Source organism: Sceloporus undulatus, chromosome 5 (genome assembly GCF_019175285.1).
Source record: "Sceloporus undulatus isolate JIND9_A2432 ecotype Alabama chromosome 5, SceUnd_v1.1, whole genome shotgun sequence".
NCBI classification, from domain to species: domain Eukaryota; kingdom Metazoa; phylum Chordata; class Lepidosauria; order Squamata; family Phrynosomatidae; genus Sceloporus; species Sceloporus undulatus.
This window is the reverse complement of record NC_056526.1, coordinates 159,450,750-159,474,905: the sequence shown is the minus strand read 5'-3', so window position 1 is coordinate 159,474,905 and position 24,156 is coordinate 159,450,750. Positions and strand designations below refer to the sequence as shown.

Genomic DNA, 24,156 nt, shown 5'->3' with positions numbered 1-24,156 from the left:
GACTTAAAACCAACAACAACAAACTTCCAATACAGCCATTTCTTCCAATAGACACACTACAAACAACTTAGATCTTACACAGAATTTAGGTATTGCACAACATTTGCACAGAACTGATTTTTTAAAAGTGATATATTCTGAGAAGTACCGAGAAAAGGGTACAGAACTTTGAAAATGCAAAATGTTTACTGCTGTTACTAATGAAGATTCAGGTCTAGCAAGCAACTGAAGTATTCTCCAAGTCTAAATCAGTTGCTTGAGCTTGATGCAATGATTCTTGGGACACACAGTATATTGTCAGCTACTGAAAATTCTAAAAATATGAAAACAGCAAATAAAAACATTGTCTCAAAGTGACGCTTCTTTGAAATATATTTGCTATGCAAGTTTTGCAGCAGACTATCTATAATGGACAATATTATTTCCTCCAATATTCCTTTGTTGCTTCAGGTATTATTATCAGTGTTAATTATTTAGTGTCATCCTGTCTTTTTTCAAGGCAATTTTTTATATTCTGCTGCATAAATAAACAATTTGAACAGCTAGTTCTTCATAACTGAGGAGAATATTTGAGGCTTCATCTATGCATGTTTGGGCCAATACGAATGCATTTATAGGTTTTCTAAAACTAGTCATAAAACTTTTAAACTAAAATAAAGAAGGCACCTAATAGATCAAGGCGCATAGAAGCTTATGCTTCGGAATCAGCTGCAACGTAGTAAATAATGTACAGTGACATAATTAGGTTTTGCCTATCAGACAAGATAGCACCACTCAAATTAAGTTGATGTCTTCATCTTTGCACTTGATTAAATTTGCTTAGTACTCTTTGGACTACATTACCCAAGCAATGTTACATAGAGAGTTTTGGAATTCCTAAATTTGGAATATCTCATCCTGATACTGAATCTGCTGTCCTTCACATATGGGGGACTTCAGCTGCTTAGAATACTGTGCTGGGGAAAAAGAAGGATATAAATTTTAAAAATAATATAAAATACATTCAGCTCCCATCATTCCCAACCAACTCCATCTATAGTATGGGAAATATGGATTCCATGCTATAACACTAGGGTAGTGATGGCAAACCTTTTAGAGACTGAGTGTCCAAATTCAAAGGTGTTCCCACACCGGGTGTTACCTGGTGCCGGGAGGATGAGATTTCTGGGGCCTGTCTTCTGGGGGCAGGACTTCCAGGAGTGGGACTTCTCTGGAGACATCTGAAGGCCCCGAAGAATGGGGAAAGAAGAGGAACAGGCACACATTTGTTCCTCCTCTTCCTCCATCCTCCCATCACTCCGCATGCCCTCAGAAATGGCTTCACATGCCAGAGAGGGCACACGTGTCATAGGTTTGGCACTGCAGCACTAGGGTGATCTTATGTATAAATAAATGCAGGCTCACCCATTTCTTTAATTACCTTCTACACCAGCCTTCTCCAATCTGGTACCCTCCAAATGACCTCTTGCAGATTCCAAATTTATAATCAATGCCAAATAGCAGAGTGAATGTTATGTTCCTTCCTTCTCTGCTACCCCATTTTGCACCATTTGGAAACACTGCAGATGTCATCCTCAGATAATTGTATTAATTGCCTTCTAGAATGCACTATATTTAAGATTGGTTTGACGTAATGCACTCAGTAATATTTCAAAAGTGTTTAGTTTGTGATGGCCAGTTTGGCAGTATACTTGATATTTCAATAATGTTTTGAAATCTTTCCAGCATACCTTGCTGATTTTTCTGAGAACAATGGAAAACAGGAAGCATGTATTCCTGTCACGCACTAGCATTAGCCTCATCTCTATAGACAGTTCTTGGAATTCATTCTAGTAATAAACAGTAGTTTTTGATGCTAAATTGGGCACTACATTATAGTATGTCCTTTTTACTTTCTGTTATTTCATCAGATGCAGCTATAAACTTTCTTTTATAAAAACAAAATAAATTAGAAGATTAAGTCGTATATGATAATACTGAAGCATACCAGTTTTGTCAGATGTGTATCCTAGAAGGTGATTAATACATTTATTTCAGGATGACATCTGCAGTGTTTCAAAATGGTGGAAAATGGAGGAGTAGATGAAGAACAGAACCAGATTGATGTAGTTCTTTGAGTGTTGGACAGTGACTGGTGACCAGTATTTGAATCCCGCTTGTCCACAGAAACCCACTGAATGACCCAAGGCAAGTCATATTCTCTCAGCCTCAGAGGAAGGCAAAGGCAATGCCAATCCGAACAAATCTTGCCAAGAAAACCCTATGATTGGCTCATCTTATGGTCATTATGAGTCAAAAACAACTTGAAGTCAAACACCAATAAGAAGAGAAAGGAACACAGGATTGACTAGATACAAGATAATGTCATCTGGAGGGTACTAAACTGGAGAGATTGGTGCAGAAAATAATTGTAAAACTGAGTGCCTGCAGACTGCACAAGGTAAAGAGCATGAATGAACTGATGATTCCAATGTTGAACGAAAAGCATGGTTTGCAAGAGAAATGTGTATAGAACCTTACTTTCTTGAATTACAACTTCCTGAACTGTGGTCAGTGTAGTCACTGTCTAGGTAAGCTTGTCAAAGTGAAAACTGATGAGGGCTCCTGTACCTTTAATGGTGGTGTAGAAAAGGGAATTTCAGAAATTGTTGCTTGGTACTTAGTTGCTACTTGAAATTCCCTCTTTTAGATAACCATTAAAGGTAAAGGAGCCTTCTCCACTTTTCAGTCTGGCATCTCTATGGAATTCAGCAAGTTGTTTAAAAGGTAACCTTCCAAGCTCTTCACACACTGCTCTCTTATTCAGAATATGCTGAAGCCGCATCTGAAAGGTGTCAACATATTAAACTGATGTGGGAGAAATGTATCAGAATTAAGAACCCATAGTTCTTTGGAGACTTGTTGCTGCCATCGCCTTCTACAAATGCTTATCTTCTACCAAAGGCCTCTGTCCCACAGGTCTCCAGAAGCTTTGGCCAATGAGAAGGCTAGCCAGTGCTTGGAATGGGCAGGATCTTTGCAACTAGACAAAGTCTTTTCTCCAGTTTGGATAGTGAGTGTAAAAGTGTTTCTTCTGGAGTTCTTCCAGAATGCTGACTTGGACTGTGTCCTGTTCCCCAGTGGTGGCATGGAATGGGGCCCAGATAACAATCACAGCCTATGCGCCCTTCATTCCCATATTCGGGGTGGGGATTATAAGAAATTTTGGGATAGAGCTGACTAGGAACAGTTTAGAGGCTATTAGTCCTGCCTCATTCTTGGGATTGCATGGTTGCCATTCCATGGCTGCACTGTACCAATGAAGGTGCTTATCAGATAACAAGTGGGTTATCCAAACCTAGGATCCATGCCTTGTGCCAGGCCCACATTATACAGATATACATAATAAAGTCATGGCAATGTACCTCTGTCTGTCTGTCTGTCTGTCTGTCTTGGCTCCTTCTGCATGTGCCAGCCCATTGACACTGGGCCCTCAAGAGCTATCTCCCAGTATCAGTTTCTCAGCACACTTAACAGTGAGGCAGTGATCATTCCCTGGCGAACAATGGTTTGAGGAACAGCAATCCCTGGGTGACAATGATGTGATCATACTTGCTGCTGAAAAACTCATAAAGTGATAAAGGGAAACCAATCATGTGTGTATCATCAGGTGATTGTGATGCTGTCTTACTTGTTATTACCCTCAAAAACAGTAAAAACAATATTACAGTTTTCCGTTCAAAACAACAGAGCTACTGAAATATCACTGATTTTTGGAGCAGAATTAAAGAAATATTTAACTTTAAGTGGAAGAGCTTAAGATATTTTGGTTGCAGTTTATTTCTCCCTGCTCCACCAAGTCTAAAAATGGATTTAAAATCTAAAACATATTGGATAAAGTGCATCTCCTCCGAGATATAAGGTTCATTTTTGGATGAAATCCCATAAGATTCAACTGAGCTATTTCTTGCCTCACCTGCCCCACAGAAACATCTACAAGTCCAAACAGGGGCAGTGCAACAGGAAACTGTTACAGGGAATGGGAGTATCTCTGTGTGTTCTTCCCATAACCACATCAAACTAAAACTGGAGCTTGGAAAGACTATTTTAAACTGTAGCTGCCAGAGTCCCTCTGGCAAAATCCCAGTGGCCATGTAGGTTGTGGGATTCTGACAGTTGTAGTCCCCAAAAGTAACTTTCCTAAACACTGCCCAAAATGAATCAGAATGTTGATTAAAAATGCTGTTTGTTATGTCCATGGTAGCATACCTCTGAATAATTTGATTGAGAGTTCCTGCATGGCAGGGGGGTTGGATTAGATGGCCCTTGTGGTCTCTTCCAACTCTGCAATTCTATGAATTCAGTACACACAAAACCATGTTATGAAAATGAAACCCGAGTCAAACAAATGATTCACAGGAAAAGATGTCAGAAATATGGCTTCATCCAGGGAATCTGACCTATTTGTAGCATTTGCTGCAGGTCTGGGCACCAGAACTGACTTGCGGTTTAGCAGGATTACTTGAAACTAATTCTACATATCAATAGCCAAGTTCCCTGTAACTTCAAATCCTGGATGTTTATCCTATCATAATATTTAACACCAGGCTACTGTTAGCAGTAATATTGGTGTTATTCAGAAAAATGTATGTGGCATTTGCACTTTGATCACATCAGCTTAGTCTGAAGATCAAACAGCTACTCAGATCAGGATTCTCTCCTGCTCCTACCCCCCAGCTGGCAAGCTCAAGAAAAGTACTGTCAAGTTAAATATGCAATCAAAGCACAAAAACAATATGTTGTGTACATAATATTTGCCACAGAAGTTTTCTGCTGAAACAATCACTGTTGCTTTCAGAACTTGAAAAGACCGGTATATCTTACTGGTTAATATCTTATTGATTTAGTTGTTAGGCAGGGATGCAACATGAGAAGAGCTCTTCCTTGGACATCTTTTCTTGCCTGTCTCTGTATAGAGGACATACTTGCATACAAGGATGCAACTCTTGTTAGCATAAAATAGGTTATACATGCCTTAGATAGCATTTACCTGATTTAAAATAAAAATATATAGCCTGAACCATTTCATTACTGTGTTTTTTTGTTCATTTCACTTTTTTCTTGCTTTTCTTCTTCTTCTTTTTCATTTCTTTTAAAACATTATTATAGAGTAATGGCTCCTATTCCTAGTATACAAAGACATAGCCATATTAATCTGGAAAATCAGTATGCAAAGGGATCTTGTAGTGCTACAAGCCACCTTAGCACAATGATTCCTAGAATTAATAAAAAATTCCAAATGACAACTCCACTTGTCCATCATCTAGAACTTTGGAACAATGTCTTATAGGAGATTTCAACAAGGTTTTGATTCTCAGTGATCTCCATTCTAGTTGTTTTCATATTTATGACCCTACTCCATCAGCATCTATCTTCATCTTTTATTTTTACATCTATTTATTCATTTTTGAATATGTGAAATCAAACAAACACTTCTCCTGTCTAGCACCCACTAATTCCAGTATGATTTGTGCAAGAGAAATGCCTTGTGTACATCTACAGTGCTATATAAATAAAGCATAATAATAATAATAATAATAATAATAATAATAATAATAATACATGGATATCCATAGCCCATGCTCTTCTTGCCTCATAAAGGATTTCCTTGCAGTTATATCAGAATGATGACAACTTTTTGGGCTTCAGGGAAATTGCTGGATAATCCACAGGAGCCAAGTTTAGTCTTTAGGATGTGATGTACACTGAAAAACAACATCCTAAGAGCTATTATTTTATATTGATTTTTCCTCCCTCTGGCTGTTTCCTGTTCTCAAGAGAGAAAAGGATATAGATAGAAACAGCTTTATTTCTCCCTCTTTCCCCTCTTTTAAAAAAGTTCATTCATTATAAAACACTTGTAACTTCTGCTTCAAGCTGGTCAGGAGACAGTAATACCTAGCAGACCCATTTCCAGTAGACTAGTCTCCTGTGATTTAGCATATGCTATTCAAGAATCACTAAGATTTGTTAAAAGAAAAAGAAAAAAAAAAAAGGGGGGTGAACTAAATTGTTAGGCTATGACTTGCTTCCTAGTCAATCCATGTCTTTTTCCTAACACTTTATAAAGATTAACAAATGGCCATTAATCCATTGCAATTGATTGATTGAATTTATACTCCACTGTTTGATTGATTGAATTTATACCCCACCTTTCTCCCTTGGTCTCCTATTAAGAAAAAAACAGGAGATAAATAAAATAAACACATATACACCAAATACATTGAACTAACTTGTTACAGTTAAGATACTATAGGGAAGCTGCAAGAAAAAAGTGAAATGAGCAAAAAGAAAAACACAGTAATGAAATGGTTCAGGCTATCCTTTCTTGATATATCAACTCCTGGACTCTGCTCAGTTTTCACATTCTTAATATGGTGTAAGGAAGTCATCCTTGGGAGTTGAAAGGAAAGAATCCAGGGATCGTTGTTGTTAACTGGCATCAAGTTAACTTTTATGGTAACCCTATGAATGAGAGACTTCCAGGAGGCTTGTTGGTGTATATGCCAGGTTTATTGGTGCATATGTATGTGCCTTTTTCTTTTCTTTTTCCTTTTGGGCTGTGAGGAATGAGGTTACAACACATTTTGCATGTCAGTTAAATTTTACTTCAGCACCAGCATGGGATAGCATCCTGCACTGCACAGGAGTATACCAAGCTGATTGTGGGGTAAAGAACAGGACGTGTCACACAAAGCTTTATTTCCCCTCACTAATAAATGTAACTCCTCTGATCCCTATCAACATTTTCTGTCTAGAGTGGTTGCCTCACTCTGCTGAACGATAAGTTTGATAGATACATAATGATAGGATCCTATGTGACTATGTATATACACCTGTCCTGCGCGCACACATGCGTGTGCACATGCATACACCTGTATTCAAGTAGGGTTCATTCCTGTTATTGCAAGCTATAATTGGCTCGGGGTTTCTAATTATGAGAATTATGGTTGTATGTATGAACAAACCTTTCCCATTAATGCTGATCTTGCAACTGCATGCAGCTAAAGGGTATGATTCCCCTCTGTATTAGATGAACAGATGAAAGGAATTGTATGTCTAGTCTTATAGATCAAAGTGACTGCAGTGCTGATTCAGTAATCAATTTTGCAGCTGTTCCTCCGTCCATCTTTCAAACTGCCTAGTTGTTCCGCTTTCTTTAAAAGTGCAACATGTCCACCTACCTAAATTGATTTTCTCTTCTTCCCAGATGTTGAAACGCTGACCTCCAAAACAGTTTTATCTTTTGTGTTATCATTTAATTAACATGACGAAATGGATACATGGGATCTGGTTCCAAGAAAGCCCTAAATTTAGAGAGGTACTTAGGGAAAAAATTATGTGTTCACCTGTTATTGTGCTGAGCAGCTGGTAGAACATAAACAGATTTTGCTTCATTTAATGACCTGAGCACAGTAAGTATGCCTTGTTCCACAGGATATTTGCTTCTCAACTCCAGCTTCTGCAGCTGCAAGGAAAACTGAACACTAATGGTGTAAAAAGATTGTTCAGCACAAATTGGTAAAGTTGAAGGGGCATGTAATGTGCTATTGTAGTTAGAAAATAATTGGCTATTCTGCGGAAAACTGAAATTCATAACTATGTGTGAGTATTCCCTTTGGAGTGAGTATGGGAAGAAAATTGTAAAATTTATAGCATTTATTTTTAATTTCTAATATGAATACTGAAATTTTAGAAATTTTAGTGAAAAAGTTGACTCCTCCAAAAACCTGGGTCAACTTTTCTGTGGATCAGTGCAAGTCTTATGAAAAAACAGAACCATCCCTTTTTCTGAGTAGAGTGGTGAAAGGTAAGAGCTTAGTCTGTCCTGGGAGCACCTAAAGAGGCACCGACTCCCTTTGCCCTCTCTGCTGTGATGTCTTTTCTAATGAATCATGTCTTTTCATGATGTGGCTAAAGTACAACAGCCTCAGTTTTGTCATCTTGGCCTTCAGGGAGATTTCAGACTTGATTTGTTCTAGGACCCATGCGTTTGTCTTTTGGGCTGTCCATGGTATCCTCAGCCCTTTTCTCCAGCACCACAACTCAAATGAATCGATTCTCCTTCTGTCAGCCTTCACTGGACTTTATAACACAGGGACTTGATAAATTGGGGGCTTAAACAGTCATTTTCCCAGGAAAGTCTTGTGATCGCAGTGACAATTTTCACACAGTGTCACAATTAAAGAGGACTTATCCCGGGAATAAGCAGAGAATAACCTTGGGAAATGAATCATTTGTTGCTGGTTATTCTTGGGATAATTCCCCTCTAATCGCAATGTGTGTGAAAATCATCACCCCTATCGCACAACTTCCCTGGTAAAACTGCTGTTTAAACCCCTGATTCTCCCCAATATTTCCCACATGTGATAAATTCAACTGTCCAGCTGTCACATCCATACACAGTGAGGAGGAATGCAATAACTTTTGTGCTCAGTTGTATATCTTTACACTTTAGGATTTTATCTTGTTCTTTCATGGCTGCCCTTCCCATTCCTAGTATTCTTCTGATTTCTTGACTGCAGTCTCCATTTTGATCAGTGTGATCCAAGGTATGGCAATTCTTTTAACTATTTTGGTTTCCTCTTTAGTTTGGTTGAATTTACGTACATCTTCCATGGTGGTTATTTTTGTTTTCTTTATGTTCAGCAGCAAGGCTGCCTTTGCACTTTCTTATTTGATGTTCATTAGCAATTGTTCCAGGCCTATGATGTTTTCCACTAGTAGTATGGCGTCATCAGCATATTTTAGGAGTTTATCACACTGAGGCTAATTTTGGCATTAAAGAGAGATTAAAGGGCATTTAAAGCATCCCGCAAATAAAGCAAAAATGGCAAGAAATTGCATGAATAATAATTACATGCAATTGCGCAAATAAAGTGATATCGGAAATGCATTGTCGCTGAAATCCCAAAAGTAAAAAGATGCTTCTTCGTGACCACTTTAGTGGCAGGTTTTGTGCGACGTCATGTGAAATTGTTTCGCGTAATTACGTAATTTTTCCAGGATATTCACAGGATAGACCCCCAATCTCCTTTGTGTGATAAACTAGATTGTTGATGTCAATCCTTGATATCAGCACCTGTTCGGACCAGAGAGAGGGAACGGATGGCCCACATAAACAAACCTTTTATCAATCAAATACAAGAGCCAGTGGGATGTAGTGGTTTGATCGCTGGACTATCCACATTACCGCATTACACTCTTATAGTGCTGCTATTCCATTTTTACTGCTCTGGTTGCCTCCTGTTGCATTCTGGGATTTCTAATTGTAGCATTTTCTGTTTTGTTAAATAAGGGCCCATATGCACAAAAACTACAACGCTCAGGGCGACCAGGCGCCCTCCTTTTCCAGGACATGTCCTCCATTCCAACCTTCTTCTGTCCAGGAGGAATTCCAAAATGTCCTCCATTCTGAGTATGACTTTGGTCCAGAACACACTGCAGAAATAATCCAGTTTGAGACCGCTTTAACTGCCCCGGCTCAGTGCCAGGGAATCCTGGGATTTGTAGTTTTTGGAGACATTTACCCTTCTCTGTCAGAGAGAGCTCTGGGGCCACAATAAACTACAATTCCCAGGATTCCCTAGCACTGAGCCAGGGCTCTTAAACTGGCCCCAACCTGAATTATATCTGCAGTGTGTTTCAGACCTAAGAAGCATGAATTTATATTTCTATGAGTGTTTTTTTAGCTTTTATTTTTCAGTTGCCCTCCATTTTTATTGAATGTCCTACATTTTGAGGTTCGGCCCTCTGGGTCACCTTGGAGCAGTTAAAAGCGGTGTCAAACCGGATTATTTCTGCAGTGTGGATACATCCTAATAAGTTTCCTTCCATAGTCTTTAGGCTCCTGGGTGAGCTTTGTTAAATCAGGACCTACAGACACAAAACTGCCATGATTTTATACATAATTATATGTAGAATGTGTGTAAAAAAATGAATGTATGAAGAGGACTATATAATGAATATGTTATTTTGTGGTAACTGCATTAAAAACAACAACAACAACAACCATATAATTATAAGCCAGTGGTCCCCAAACTGTGTCCTTTAAGAGATTTTGGACTACAGCTCCCCGAAGCCTCAGTCATGCTGACCAATAGCCTGGGATTCTGGGAGCTGAAGTCCAAAATCCCTTAAAGAGCACTGTAACACACTCCAAAACAAAACAAACCCTTCAACACCCAAGTCTACCCGGAAGTGACTTCACATATGTGTGTGTCTAAATTTATTGAATCTATGCGTCTTCATCTCCATTGCCCTCCCAAGGATTCCCATTGGCTAGCGGCGGTCGGTTGCTAACCTCCTTCTTCCGGCTACGAGTCGCCTCCTATTGGTCAGCGGGGGCAGCTTCTGTGCCGTGATTGGCTGGACGGCGCTGAGGGGGAGGGCCTGGAAGGGGGACGGCTGGTGTTTGCGGCAAGAGGCGGAGGCGGCGCCGGTTTCCGGGTTCGTAGTAAAGCAGCGGAGACGGAGGGATGGATGTAAATAAGCGGAGGATGGGGTGAGTGAGTGAGGCGAGCCGCCATTTCGCTTCCACTTCGGGGGCCTCCCTCCAGCGGCGTGAAGCCGGCTTCGGGCTCTGGTGTCCGAGGCTGCACCCGCACTGCAGTGATAGTGATCCGCGTTGACACCGCTTTTTCAGTGCTAGGGAATTCTGGGAGTTGTAGTTTGGCGAGGCATCGAGCCTCCTCTGTCAGAGAGAGAGAGTTGGTGCCTCGACGAACTACAAATCCCAGGAACACAACCTAAGGCTGCGTTTTCGCTGAAGAAATGATGCATAACAGTCATAATGATGATAATAATAATAAAGTGTAATCTCCCAGAATCCTTTAGTGTAGTTTGGCTCAATTGGCTCAATGCTGAGCCTTCTCTGTCAGAGAGAGAGAGAGAGAGAGAGAGAGAGATGGTGCTGCAGCATACTACAGATCCCAGGATTCCATAGCCTTGTGCCAGAAAGCCAGTGAGAGTCGAGGCTTGGTTTGCTCTAGGACCCTTCTGTTTGCCATTTGGGCAGCCCTTGAGGTCCAGTACCGCATTTCAAGTGCATTGGTTCCCTTTCTGTTTCGTTTCCTGCAGTTCTGTGTCCAAGTTTGCGCATTGTTCATGTTGCGGTTGCATGACTATGACTTGCCCAAGACTGTCCAGTGGGTTTCATGGACGAGCGGGGATTCGAACCCTGGTCTCCAGAAGCATAGTCCGACACGTGTTTTTGACGTCCCTTCAGATGTTTAATGGTGGCTGTCGTGTCACATCTTAACGCTTTCCCCCCCAGTTCTCTAAGCCATTCCTCATAGACTTCTCTGGACACGCTCCATCTTGTCAATAATCCTCTTAAATTGTGGGGCCCAGAACTGGACACAGCATTCCAGGTGGAGACTGACCAAAGCAGAATAGAGTGGCGCTATTACTTCCCTCGATCTAGACATTTCAGCCTACATCCCATCGCTGGTTCTAGCTACTGTGTGTGTGTGTCTCTTCAAGTTCCCAGTATGGCGTCCCAGTGCGTTTCTTAAAGTATTCTTAGGCAAGGAATGCTCAGAGGTGGTTTTGCTGTCCCTGCCGCCTACAGTGCCTGGCATCCATAGAAGTCGTGAACGAACACAACTACGTAAGTGTTGACGAAGGGTGCAGCTACACTAGAGATAATGCAGGGTGACACCATTTTAACTGTCGTAGTTTTATCCCACATAATCCTGGGATGTATAGTTTTGTGAGGCACCAGAATTCTTTGGCAGAATAGACTAGACCTTGTAAAAGTACAGATCCCAGGACTCCATAGGATGGAGCTGCAGCACGTAAAGGGTTGTCAAACTGCATTATTTATTTACAGTATTTAAGTACAAATTAAGGAATAATCAGAGCCCTGACACTGTCTACTCAGTAGCTGTAAAATTGCACTTATGATACTGTTAATGGTGTCAACTATGGGATAAGTATGGATAGTACATAATTTTTAATCACCTCAAGATGTTTCACTTACACCTAAACAGAAAGTAAATGTAATGAAAGTAAACATATGTTAGTTATCAGCTGAAAGTTTACCCTTTGCCCAGTGACTCAAGGGAAAGAGCCAGTGTGAGTGGCATAGTTGTTTGAGTATTGGACTATGACTCTGGAGACCAGGTTTCGCCTCCTTACTTGGCCATGGAAACCCATTGGGTGGCTTTGGGCAAAACACTTGCTCTCGTCCTCGGGGTAACATTACTGGGAAACCTCATGATAGGTTCGCCTCAGGTTTGCCATAAGCTGGAAGCAGCTTGAAGGCATACAACAACAACAATGAAAGTTAACATACTGTATTTTAGTTATCAGTTTAAGTTTGTTCTTTGCCCAGTGAGTCAAGGGTGTGGCATGGGATTGTACCGCCTCTGATACCATGATGGTGTTGGCTACATGAAGGGATCCTGATAGATCCTTGTCCTTACATTCAGAATGATGTAACTACGGCAGGTCCTTGTTATCTGCTGAGGCTTGATTTTGTTATTCCCCCATGGATAACAAAATCAGTGGATGCTCAAGTCCCTTTAAATACAAAGGCATAGTGAAATGGTGTCCCTTGTGTAAAATAAAAAATCAAGGTTTGATATTTGGAATGTATACTCTTTTTTTGAACATTTTCAAGCCACGGATGCTTGAATCCGTAGATAAAAAAAGTCCATGGCTATGGGCTGTACTGGTAATCAGTGCTCCATAGGATATCTCAATTCAAAACAGTGTGTAGTGATTAGGATATCTCTTTTGTAGTAGATTTCTTTGTGCAATACAGTTTTTTTTCCATAGCTATTTCAGGAAAGAATTACTGCAGCATGTGCATTTATGGAACAAATAAATGTTCTGTAAATAATAATAATGATAATAAGATTTATTTATATCCCGCCCCTCTATGAAATGCAATCGGGGCGGCTTACAACATTAAATTGCACATACACAAACCATCATTCTCACCCCTCTTAAAATACAATTAAACAGAGTAAAATGAAAACATACTTTAAATTCACAAATAACGGTAAACAGTGGCTATAGGGAGGTCGAATCAAAAACTGGATTTCCTTTCTTTTGGTGGCTGGGAATTCATTCAGGAAAGGCCTGCTGGAAGAAATAGCAACAGGGATGCTGTTTTTACCTTGCTGCTGTTCTACTGCTACCTACAGCTAGGCTTTTGTAACCAAGGCGATTTCCAGTTTCTTTTGGTTTTATAACTCAGCATCTGTTGAGATTTCTTTGTTTTTGCTTTTGGTGATTTGTAAGCCCAACTTTTCTTGACCTTGTGCACGGTTACAAAGGCCTAAATGTTGTTGAACAAAATGGAAACTTGCAAACAAATACTTGATTAACCATGCATAGGATGGGAATGCATGAGATCCCGAGTATGTATTCTGAATTTGGGCTGTCCTACATGTTGACATTTGTGTAATAATCCCACTATTGGCTGACAGTCGTGGAGGATCTGTAAGACAACTGTTGTCTCTGGCTAGCTTTCTGCTTTTCCGTGTTCATTATGTTGTATAGTGTTTTTAAAAAATCTGCTTGTCTTCTGTTTATGAGATCCTTTTTGTTTCTTATTGGCACGATTTGGAATCTCTGGCAGTTCTTTTTGTCTATAGTTTACTAAGGTCTGCCATGTGGAGCTTGAGACACTTATTAAAATGTGTTTTTTGAGAGAGTGTTAAAACGGCAAGTTCTTAATGATAAAGATTTGGCAAGCCTTTATTGTGCTTATATTAGATGCAGTATATTTTTTGCTGCTTTCACACTGTAACTTTTGTTAGAAATACTTATTTTAAATTGCCTTATTAGTATTATTATTATTCCATGGCAGAAAATATTTTTTTTCTGTTTTAAAATAATCTGCATTATGGATTTTTGAGGCCGTGGCTTTGCCAAGATAATTGACTCTGGTTCTTCTACAATCCTTTCCACAGCTAAACAAACAGACTTTTCCTCTCAGACTTACTGTAGGTTCTGTTGATATTTTCTCGATGGAAAAGGGAAGCAAACAAAAACATGTAAATGTCAAGTAGTCTCTTAAAATACCACTGACTTGAATAAGAAAAAAACACATTAATAACTTGTGGAAATGCTCAAATGAACAGGTTACAATACACAGAAAACAGAGCCATCGTTCTTACCAAGTATGAAAAGCCTGAAAATATCATTATATAATTTTTCTACCCTTAGAACGTTATGGAAATTTAAAAGTATTAGGTGGATTCTGGTATAAAAATATAAATAGAACAGGTGCTAGAATGTAAAATGATGTATGCAGTTCATTGTTTGAAGTCTTTGTCAGTGTTGAGTTTCATCTCTGTCTCTTAACAGAAAGTTTGTTTTCCAGTAATCATAAAATTGTCTTTGCATGGTTTACAACACAAGACTTCTGTGATTACTGTTGTAATGCCTGCCTTGTTCTGGTAATGCTTTGCATTGCACTCTGGTCTGAAGGAATTAGGAGATTATCAGACAGGGAGGAAAAGCCGGGAGTAAAAGGCAATTGCGCGATCGTGCTGAAGATTTTCAGACACATTGCGGTCATCCAGGACAGGAATGTTCCAGCAACAGACCATTCATGGAACTTTCCCATGAATGCTTTGTTGCTGGAGCATTCCTGGATCTTTGCGGGATAAGTCCTGGATGAGCGCAGTGTGTCTGAAAATCTTTAACACGATGGCACAGTTATGCCAGGAGTATGCCTTTTACTTCTGTCTCCCCCCGATCATCTTCATGTTGCAGGAAAGTTTCTGTGCTGTGGCTGAATTGCTTAGGAACGTAACAAGTGCCCTGCTGTTTTAGGCTAGGCGTTCTTTAGTGTTTTTTAGTCTTTTCCACAAGTGGCCTGTACTTCCAAAAACCTTAAAGTAAAATGCTTTAATAACTGGCAGCAGCAAATCATTGAGCTGGATAAGAGCTTCCAAATCATCTTCTCTAAATCCCTGCTCAAGTTCCATTTATCCTGTCTTTCTCTCATTACGCAGCTCATAACATAGATTTTTGAAAAAGCTAGAAACAATGATAATGAATAGTGTTTCAAAATAACAACAGAATCTATGCTATTAAAAATAGCACTAATTTCAGTGAGTAGCTGTACGTGAACAGCCTCTCCACCGTGTATGGAAAAAGCAATGAAGCGTACTAATTTAAAGACGTATTCATATTGTGGTTATAGGGAATGTGGGGAAGGAGAAATCAGATGCAAGGAGGACTAACAGTTAACTGTAGTTTCCTATTTTGTTCAAACTAGAAAACAATGGCTACCATCATTGGAAAAGGACACAATATTAAACCACAGTTTGAAGTTGATGTAAGATCCTGGCTTACCTCAAGCAGGTAGTCACCGTTTCTGGAATTATGCTTCCAGATTTCAAAACAAAATTATCTATTTGTGTACATGCATGTTTTCTTATAAAATCCAATGCTTTCTCAATATAGTAGTCTTTACAGAACAATTCTATTGAAAGGAAAAATTTCTTCAGCTCTGATATCCATCTTTCAACAAATACTGCATTTTGGACATAAAGTAGGTGTCTGAATGAAGCACAAGGAAAAAAGAATGGCAGATGTTTTTATCGCTACATCAGCAGTGTTGGAATTATGCTAGAATTAGGATCAGTGGGAATTCAAAATTGTTTAGCTGTACTACTCTTTGCTAATCACACCAAATCGTAATGAGGTGAAATGATTGAAGGTTTTAGAAATACTTTCAGAATGTTGAATGTACATGAAGGCGGATTTGAGAAACATTCAAACATTTGTTGTTAGGAAGTACAGTATTATCGTCAGCTTAAAAAAACCCAACACTAACATTTGGAAGGAAAGTCTTTGTAGCATAGGAATGGCAAAAGGACTCAGAGCCAAAGAACAGTCCCATGCAGAGAACCTAAAGACTCTGAAGAGTCAGTACAACAGGCACTTCTGAGTTGCAGGGCTGCATCTTCCTTCTTTATTCAATAGCTATTTAGAACCTAGACCAGTTCTAGCTAACATTATTTTAACCAGATACGAAATTTCAGTCCCATAATTGATTTTGCAACACATATTTTTATTTGCGAATTGTTAAAAAAAATTAACACAGTGCTTTTATGTGGAGCCGCTAAATCACTTTTGTGCCATGGTGTTGGAAGATGCATATATAAAAGATATGCAACCTAGGAAAAAGACTTAGGAAAGCAATTGACTAATGGTTTATTAGGATGTATATATGTAGTACCACCTGACACAATACGTTCTGTTTTGTTTGGTTTAGGTAGAACAGCAAAGCATCCTGGGGTGCCTTAACAACTATATTACTGTAACGTAAGTATCAATATAGACACTAGAGTTTATGGTGTAACAATTTGTTAGTCTTTAGTGTCTTGTGTGACTGTTTTTGCTTCAACAGATTAAAATGGGTTTCCTTCTGAAATATATTTAAGAAGTGACATAGTATGCCACAAATCTTAAGAGACAAAATGTGTTTTGCAGGCATTTGTACCTGGGTCTTTTCAATATTAATTGCTAATATCAGTTTACATCAGGATGTGGTGCAGATGAGTAAATATTTATCTATCATTTATTTTATTTATTGAATTTATACCCTGGTTTTCTTCTGGGATCCAAGGCAGCTTTTGTGGACCCAGTGTTGAGCAGGAAGTATTGAAAACTCAGGATATGATCAATGTGATCACACATTGAATGTAATGTATAGTTTGAGCTTGTCAATGAAATTACTATGTTCTATTTCCTAGTTTTGTCACTTGAGATATAAGCGATTTTAAATTTTCCATATGCTGCTTTTAGGGGGAATTCTTGCATGGTCATAAACCTCTTTCACTGTGTAGTTCAAGTGGAGACAGACATAAGTCCCCCGGTGATCACTGGCTCTTTTCCCTGAAATCCTATTCATACTTATCCATCAGTAAACACTATTCAACACAGTGAGACTTATTACTGAGTATATAGCTGTAGGATTGGTTACACATCACATATATAAGTGTTTGAATCTCCCTAAGTATTTTAAAAGGAAAATAAGCCATATGTGTGGAATGAATTTATTTCAGCATTTTTCTTTACTTAAGGAAGGAATTTACTTCAGCATTGTTCTGTAAAATGTAACCTTTCTCCCCTTTTCTTTAGTTATCAAGAGGCTACTGCAGTATTTTAGCAATGGAAAGAAATGAGAGTATTGTTCCCAGTATCACTCAGTTGGAACATTTTCTCACAGAGCATAATTCGAATGTTGTTTGGCTCCTAGTTGGTATGTAACATTTACTTTAAAAAATTGTGTATTTTTTGGTGTTGTAAAATATCTAATTTTATATGCCTGTGTTAAGCATGTTGAGTAATAGGTGTCTATAGCACCAACTATATAGCACCTAGTTGTGATAGTTAACAGAAAAGGTTCTTTGTTAAGTGAAAATAATCTTGGACTGGATAATCCTAAATAGAGTTTAACCACAGATCTTGCTCTTGCCACTGAAGAAAAGTAAGCTTCCACTAGATTGTTTTAGCCTATTGACATGGAAAAACAATACGTAGTAATGTGCTTATATGAAATCTAGTTCCTATTTTTTAAAAGTGAGAAGATCTTGAATAATGTTTTCTCCACATATCATGCGGAATTCAAAGGGACTGCATATGCACAGTTAGCTGTGGTCTTTGCGTTTTTGAACCAGCAGCTTGAGCCTCTTCTGTTGGTTTTTAAATTGAACATTTTCTCCTCTCATTGTTACTTGTGCCTGCTGAAACTTGATTTTTTGTTTGTGCAGCTGCCTGAGCAGTTCAGTTGACACACATACAGTACACACTTCATTCCATGATGACCATTGTACATAATCTGAAGCATTGTCACTATTTCAGAAAGTCAGTTTGTTATATAAGATGATGTTTAACAGACTCAAAGATAAATTTTCATCATGTTACTGGTATCATGTTTGTTACATAGCAATGACTAACTCAGTGCCTTAGAGCAGAGATAGGGAACCTGCAGCCCATAAGTTTCCCCATCTGGCCTATGGTCTTCTCTCTGCAGTTTTGCCTTTTCACAGTATTTCAGCTTTAAAAGAACACACACACACTCTTCCATTAGTACTGATTGAAGCTTTTTAAAAAGTGTAAATACTTGTGTCTGTGGAGCAGGATATTTTTCATGGAGTGAGGGAGCAGCTAAAAAAAGAAGGATTAACGCTAAACTCTCTGTGTAAACTCTCTGTGTGCTTCAACCCCTGAAGCATTTAGGCTTAAAGAAAATATTCTGTTGGTGTTAATTAAAACTTCTTAAAAAGCCTGCTTGCCACATGGATGGGGGCAAAAACTGAAGGCCCTAGGAGAGGGAAGGCGGGAGGTGGTGGGGAGAAATTAGCAAAAGAAAGGAAGATGGAATAAAATGGAATTAATGGGCAGGCTGGAAGGATGTGGGTAAATGGGTGGACAGGTGTGTGGGAAGGTAGGCATTAACCTGACAGATATTGCCAAAGGAAATACAGGCCTTGTGATGGTTGTGGGGGAGGTGCCCCATTCCTCCTGTAATGTTGAATATTATAGTAAATTTTTCCATTTCATAGATGAGGAATGAAGGCTGGATAGTAATTTCATCAAGGCCACACACAATATTAAACCACAGTTATTGCTATGTGCATGAGCCTCATAACATGTCTGCTTCCCACTTTCCCCTAAGGAGGGAGGAAGAAATAGGAATGATTTGCTTCTCTTTTGACAAAGTGATTTAAAAAAAATTATGTCCAAATCTAGATAAACTGTACAGTAGTTTGTTTTAGGTGTGGGTTTTTTTTTAAAGCAAACTAATTTTAGACTCTAGATAAAGTTCATGGTTTGTTTCATGGTACACCATATTTAATACTCATCACCGGTAGTGGCCCCAATTTGGACTACTGTCATTATTTGAAAATTGGAGGGAGTTCTTCTGATTTCTCTCACAGCCATGCTGGAAGATGATAGCATGGGGGCAGAGAGGGGGGAAGGGTACAAGCACAGGAGGAAAGGGTACAAGTTCAGATCCTGTGTGTATAGCCCTAAGACACAATATAGCTTTGCATATGAAGTGGGCAGTCTGGCTGTCCTGAGCAGAGGTACAGACCATAATACTGGACTGTTCCAGCATTTCACTTGCATTGTTTGTTATAACGATAGCAACATTTGCTATAAATAAATTGTTCTGTTAATTTTCTTAAGCTTTGGCTGTACTGAAACATGTTATAATTTCTTTGCAGCTACAATTTTGTCGTGTGGTTGGATTATTTACCTAACTTATTATAATTCCCGGAACATTGGACTTATTTTAACATTAGTTCTAAACAGATTACATAAAAATGGCTACATCCATATTGGTAAGTCTTCTGGCATTAATGCACACTTTTAAAAAAAGAACACCTCTGAATATGTATTAAATATATACTGAATATATATAAAATAACAGGCTAATAACAGAGGGACAGAGCACAAATTCATCTTCTAAACTGTTGCTCACAGGGATTGGTTTCTAGTAGATCTTGTAGATCTAAATTATGGGATACAGAGATGCATCTTGTCCTATACACTGTCATGGTGATATTGTCCTTTCCCACCACTTTACATTAGACCTGGTATAAACTTGCTTTGCTGGTGGTTGCATAGCTGACAACTGAAGTTATGTAGTATACTACTGTATAGATGTACTCTTGTTCTGTGTTGCTGACAGAGCTGATCTGTTGTAGCTGCTCATTAATATTTGGGCCAGCAATGTTTCTTGACTTCTACGAGCTTAGTGGGACTTTCTCAAAATTCAAACACTTTGGCAGGTGTAGGGGCTCAGTTGTCTCCCTCTGGGATGCTTTGGAACAACAAGGACTGAATGATAAAACAAAACTGAAAATGAGCACTTCTGATTTTGCAAACTGAAACTTTGTGGAGTTCAGAGAGGGCCTATAACCTGTTTGAAAGGTTACTTGCTGCTCATAGTAGCTTCCAGTGCCTCCATTTTTTTGCTGTAGAAAAGACATCCTGTGAAGTTGGGGATTGTGCAGTTTTCCCATTCCAAAAGTTGTACATGTACAACAGTGGAATGTATTTCATGGCAGGTTGGTGATCTCTTCTTTGTTGGAGATTTTAGAACTTGATACCCATCTCTCAGGCATCCAGCTCAATGATTCCTGTCCAACATCCTTATAGCTGACAGATCTTAGCTGTACAATTGCACCCTTAATCTAGCCAAAGTAAGGAAGATTGAGGCATGTAACTAATGCTGTTGACTGACTTAATTTTTTATTTTTATTTTTTTTACTATAGGTTCCTTTTCATTCTCTGTCCTGTCTGGAAAAATCATGGTTCGAGAAATCTATTACATTACAGAAGATATGTCTATCAGGTGCCTCACTTGCTTACAAATTATTTCAATACTGTGACTGTTCTAAACAGCTTATTCTTAATGTCCAAGATTACTCTCACAAAATAGGTTCTAGTGCATCTAAAACAAGAAAAATGGGGAGGAGAAGTTGGATTGCAATGCTAATTATCTCCCACAGTTGCTTCTTTTGGCTAGGGTTGATGAGAATTACAGACGACAGAGGAAGTTCATTGCCAAGAAAACCCCATCATAATTTTGCCTTGGGGTCACCAACAGTTGGAAATAACTTGAAGGGCACACAGCAACAAGTATCTGGAAAACTACATGTTCTCCACCCCTGGTTTTGACTGTGGCATTTTTCATTTGGACCATTGGTACTGGGAGAATAAGGCTGAACGCAGTAGATTAAAATCAGGCAATTTTGTAAAAATAGGAAGACTTGAAATAGGACTCTTCTGTATTTTAAAAAATGAGGTTTGTCGTATATTCATAGTCATCTCTGATCCAGAGTGTAGCAGCAAATGATGATAAGGAGCAATATTTATTTATTTATTTATTTAATTTACATTCTGCCTTTTCCCCCGAAGGGACCTAAGGCAGCCCACAGATTTAAAAAGCATTACAATAAAATTTTAAAAATTTATGTAGTATCTTTTAGGTAAAGAGCAGTTTTAACAATCTTACATTGTTTGAAGTAGTGTTTCAGTTCACTGAATATAATACATAAATTAATACAATGAGCCTGCACCATATGCGGGCTCCTTATAGGTGGCTTTCAGCGTACACTGAAGCTGCCCGGGAAACGGGTGAATGGCTGGTGCACGCGCATGGCCGCACAGCGAGCATGAGCCCCATTATATCCAGTAGGGCTTGTGAATGGCGTGTGTGGCCGTGGGGCGCGCGTGAGCCCCATTGGATATAAGGGGGCTCAAACATACACATTTTTTGCTTTATGTGTGTGTGGAGGGGGGTCCGGAACGGAGCCCCCACGTAAAGCAAGGACCCACTGTACATTTGACACTTCTAATTGTGTAAACATATTTTTTAGAATACAAGATGGATTTATTATATTTCGTTGGTGGAAGATGTACAATCCAAAGCAGAAACAGCATGGTAAGTTTTCTTCAAAAGTAATACATTTGAAAGTACACTAATTCGGTGACAGTTAAGAGCATAATGTGTATATCTTGTCAAAGTAAATGAGTCTGTATAAATTCAGTGACATGCACAAAAATAGCAGTGACACAAAATAAGAAGCATTGCTGTATTTTTGTAAATAGCTCTTAGAGATCATAATATTTGAATATGCCCAGTTAAGTTGTTTAGACCTTATCAACTGCCGTCTTTCCATGTGATCTTAGTTCACAATACTGTAGTTAATATGTCTGGAAATTGTTCCAGCACACCACTTGCAGATTTGGACATTCCACAGTTTTCATTGGTTATTTAGTTATTGATAGACACATTCATGAAGGATATATCTATCTTGTAAAGCAGTGGTTCCCAAACTTTGATTCTCCAGATGTTTTGGACTTCAGCTCCCAGAGTTCCTGGCCAAACTGACTAGGGCTTCTTGGAGCTGAAGTCCAAAACAGCTGAAGGACCAAAGTTTGGGAATCACCTTTTTAAAGTAATTGAGGCTAGTGCCCATCATTACATCTTAAAATAGAGTGGTACCTCGGGATACGAATTAACCAGGTTACGAATTTTTCGGGATACGAATAAATCCCATAGGGATTTATTGTTTCGGGTTACGAAGGTTTTTTCGGGTTACGAAAAAACCCTGGCGCTGTTTTAAATGGAGCCGCGGCGGAGCCGCGGCTTTTTTTCCATTAGCGCCTATGGCAATTCGGGTTACGAAGGTTTTTCGGGTTACGAAATTAGCCGCGGAACGAATTAATTTCGTAACCCGAGGTACCACTGTATTGAATTTTATATGGAGTCAATCCACAAACCATCCGAGATGCCAAGCCATCTAGAACTAGAGTAGAGATACAATATGTAAAAGAAAATGTAGTGCCAGAAAAAAACAACCTGTCTATCCTTTGTTCCTTAGGGATAGAAATCATGTAGCTCTTTAGGTGATGTTGAATTGCAACTACTAGCATTTCTTGCCACTGGCTATGCTGTCTAGGGCTGCTGGAAATTGTGTCTAATAAAAGGCTGCTCACAAAACTGGACTATGCTCATGACAGGTTATGTAACAGATAAAATTTGTTAGTCAATTAACATGCTGTAAGACACTTTGTTGTTTTTACTAAAGAAGTAGCATATGCGAAATTGCAGTACATTTTGGGATGGGAAGGTTGTTCCCTATATACAGTATTGAGATTTGTAAAAAACATTATTAAGAGCAGAATATTCCTTTGAGAAGTCATATTCTGTTGTATATGACTTGTATGGCGAATTTTCCTTTAGCATTATTAGTTGAAAATCAACAGCTATACTGTAATAATGATTCAAAGTGTAAATCTAGGTGAATAGTTACCATTTTGAGTTTTCTTCTGATTGGTGGAGTTGTCTTCCCCAAATGAGCCACACCTATCGATTTTTTCCCAGTGCAATCCATTTGTCATACTGCAAGCATGATTGTGCTAGATAGGTCAATGGCAGGAATAAGCAGTTATTTTTGGTGCTCTGAGTATATTATTTGTCAGATGGATATAATTCTTTCCTTCTGGTAAAAGGTCCCAGTGGTATGGATGGATCGATCTGTCTGTCCACCTGTCCGTCCTTTTTGATATTATCTTCCATGAATCACTTTCTGTAGTACTTCTTTCTTTCTTTCTTTCTTTCTTTCTTTCTTTCTGCATGAGGTGAATGTCTGTGTTGAAAAAAGCTTTAGGTCTGTAATGCATTGAAGAGATGTGAAAGTGTTTGGGACATACTTGCATTGTCGGGAGGAAAATCCACCATCTTAACTCTATAACCTCTTTCAGCCAGTTCAGGATATTTTCATTCTATAAACTTTTTCTAGTAGGGATAACCTCTTTATCTGACAAAAAATGTTTATTCAGATACTGCATGAAATTGACTTAGTATGGACTGAGAGTAGGTCTTGAGTATACATATGTACTTCATCTGCTGCACAAGAAGATGTCCATTAATGTTACACGAACAGAGTGATCCCTTGCACAGGTTTCCCAGTACAATAATTATCTTTCCCGTACACCAAGGAGAAGTTAAAGAACAAACCTCCTTCATGAGTTTGTGAATCTAAAAAATATGGCCTTATTCCTTTGCTTTATTTGTAAAAAATGTCTGAATTAATCTAATATAGATTTGATTCTATTTTATTAATTGATGAAGCTAATATTAGTTAATTTGATTTAAAGGTGAATGTTAGCATAAAGCCAAAATGCAGTAGTTGAGGAATACTGTTTACTCATGTGCTGTTAGAAAATGGTCTTGGATGTGAATGGTGATGTGTAATCCCATAGATGACAATTGCAAGAGAAGGGTTACTCCTGAATTTGTATATCTGATTTTAAATAGGGCAAGTTCAATTCACAAATCTGGGGAGTGCTTCTAGAAAAAACCCAATTTCTTTAGTTTTATTCACATGTGTTAATGGCAGTGGCATTTTGCTATAGCCTTGAAACTGAAATTATTACGGTAATTTTTAACGGTAGCTTTTTTCTTTAGTGCTTAAAGTAAGAGATCAGTTAATAATCTGTGGGGTTGTGGGGTGGGCACAGAAATATGTTTTCACTTTTTGATCTTCAGAGGTAAATATATTAAGTGTAAAGAGAAGTAGTTGGCAAAGTAATAATCTACTTTCAGAGACCCAGTTTACTTGA

The 24,156-nt window shown here is 38.7% G+C and overlaps 1 protein-coding gene across 11 annotated transcripts in view; it reads left to right on the top strand.

The window, feature by feature from the left end:
- The first annotated feature begins 10,444 nt into the window (after positions 1-10,444).
- The window catches only part of KIAA1109 (KIAA1109 ortholog), a 154,510-nt gene continuing 140,798 nt past the window's right edge, over positions 10,445-24,156 (top strand). For 9 of the 11 annotated variants that reach the window (XM_042470610.1, XM_042470617.1, XM_042470616.1 and 6 more), the window contains exons 1-7: positions 10,470-10,543; positions 15,281-15,366; positions 16,283-16,332; positions 17,152-17,272; positions 19,245-19,361; positions 20,299-20,377; positions 21,405-21,469. In XM_042470610.1, coding sequence (XP_042326544.1) covers positions 17,182-17,272; positions 19,245-19,361; positions 20,299-20,377; positions 21,405-21,469 — 352 coding nt within the window. In that variant the 5' untranslated portion in view covers positions 10,470-10,543; positions 15,281-15,366; positions 16,283-16,332; positions 17,152-17,181. Of the gene's footprint in view, positions 10,544-11,532; positions 11,651-15,280; positions 15,367-16,282; positions 16,333-17,151; positions 17,273-19,244; positions 19,362-20,298; positions 20,378-21,404; positions 21,470-24,156 lie in introns of those variants that run through there. The other 2 variants (XM_042470609.1, XM_042470608.1) reach the window with 2 other exon arrangements.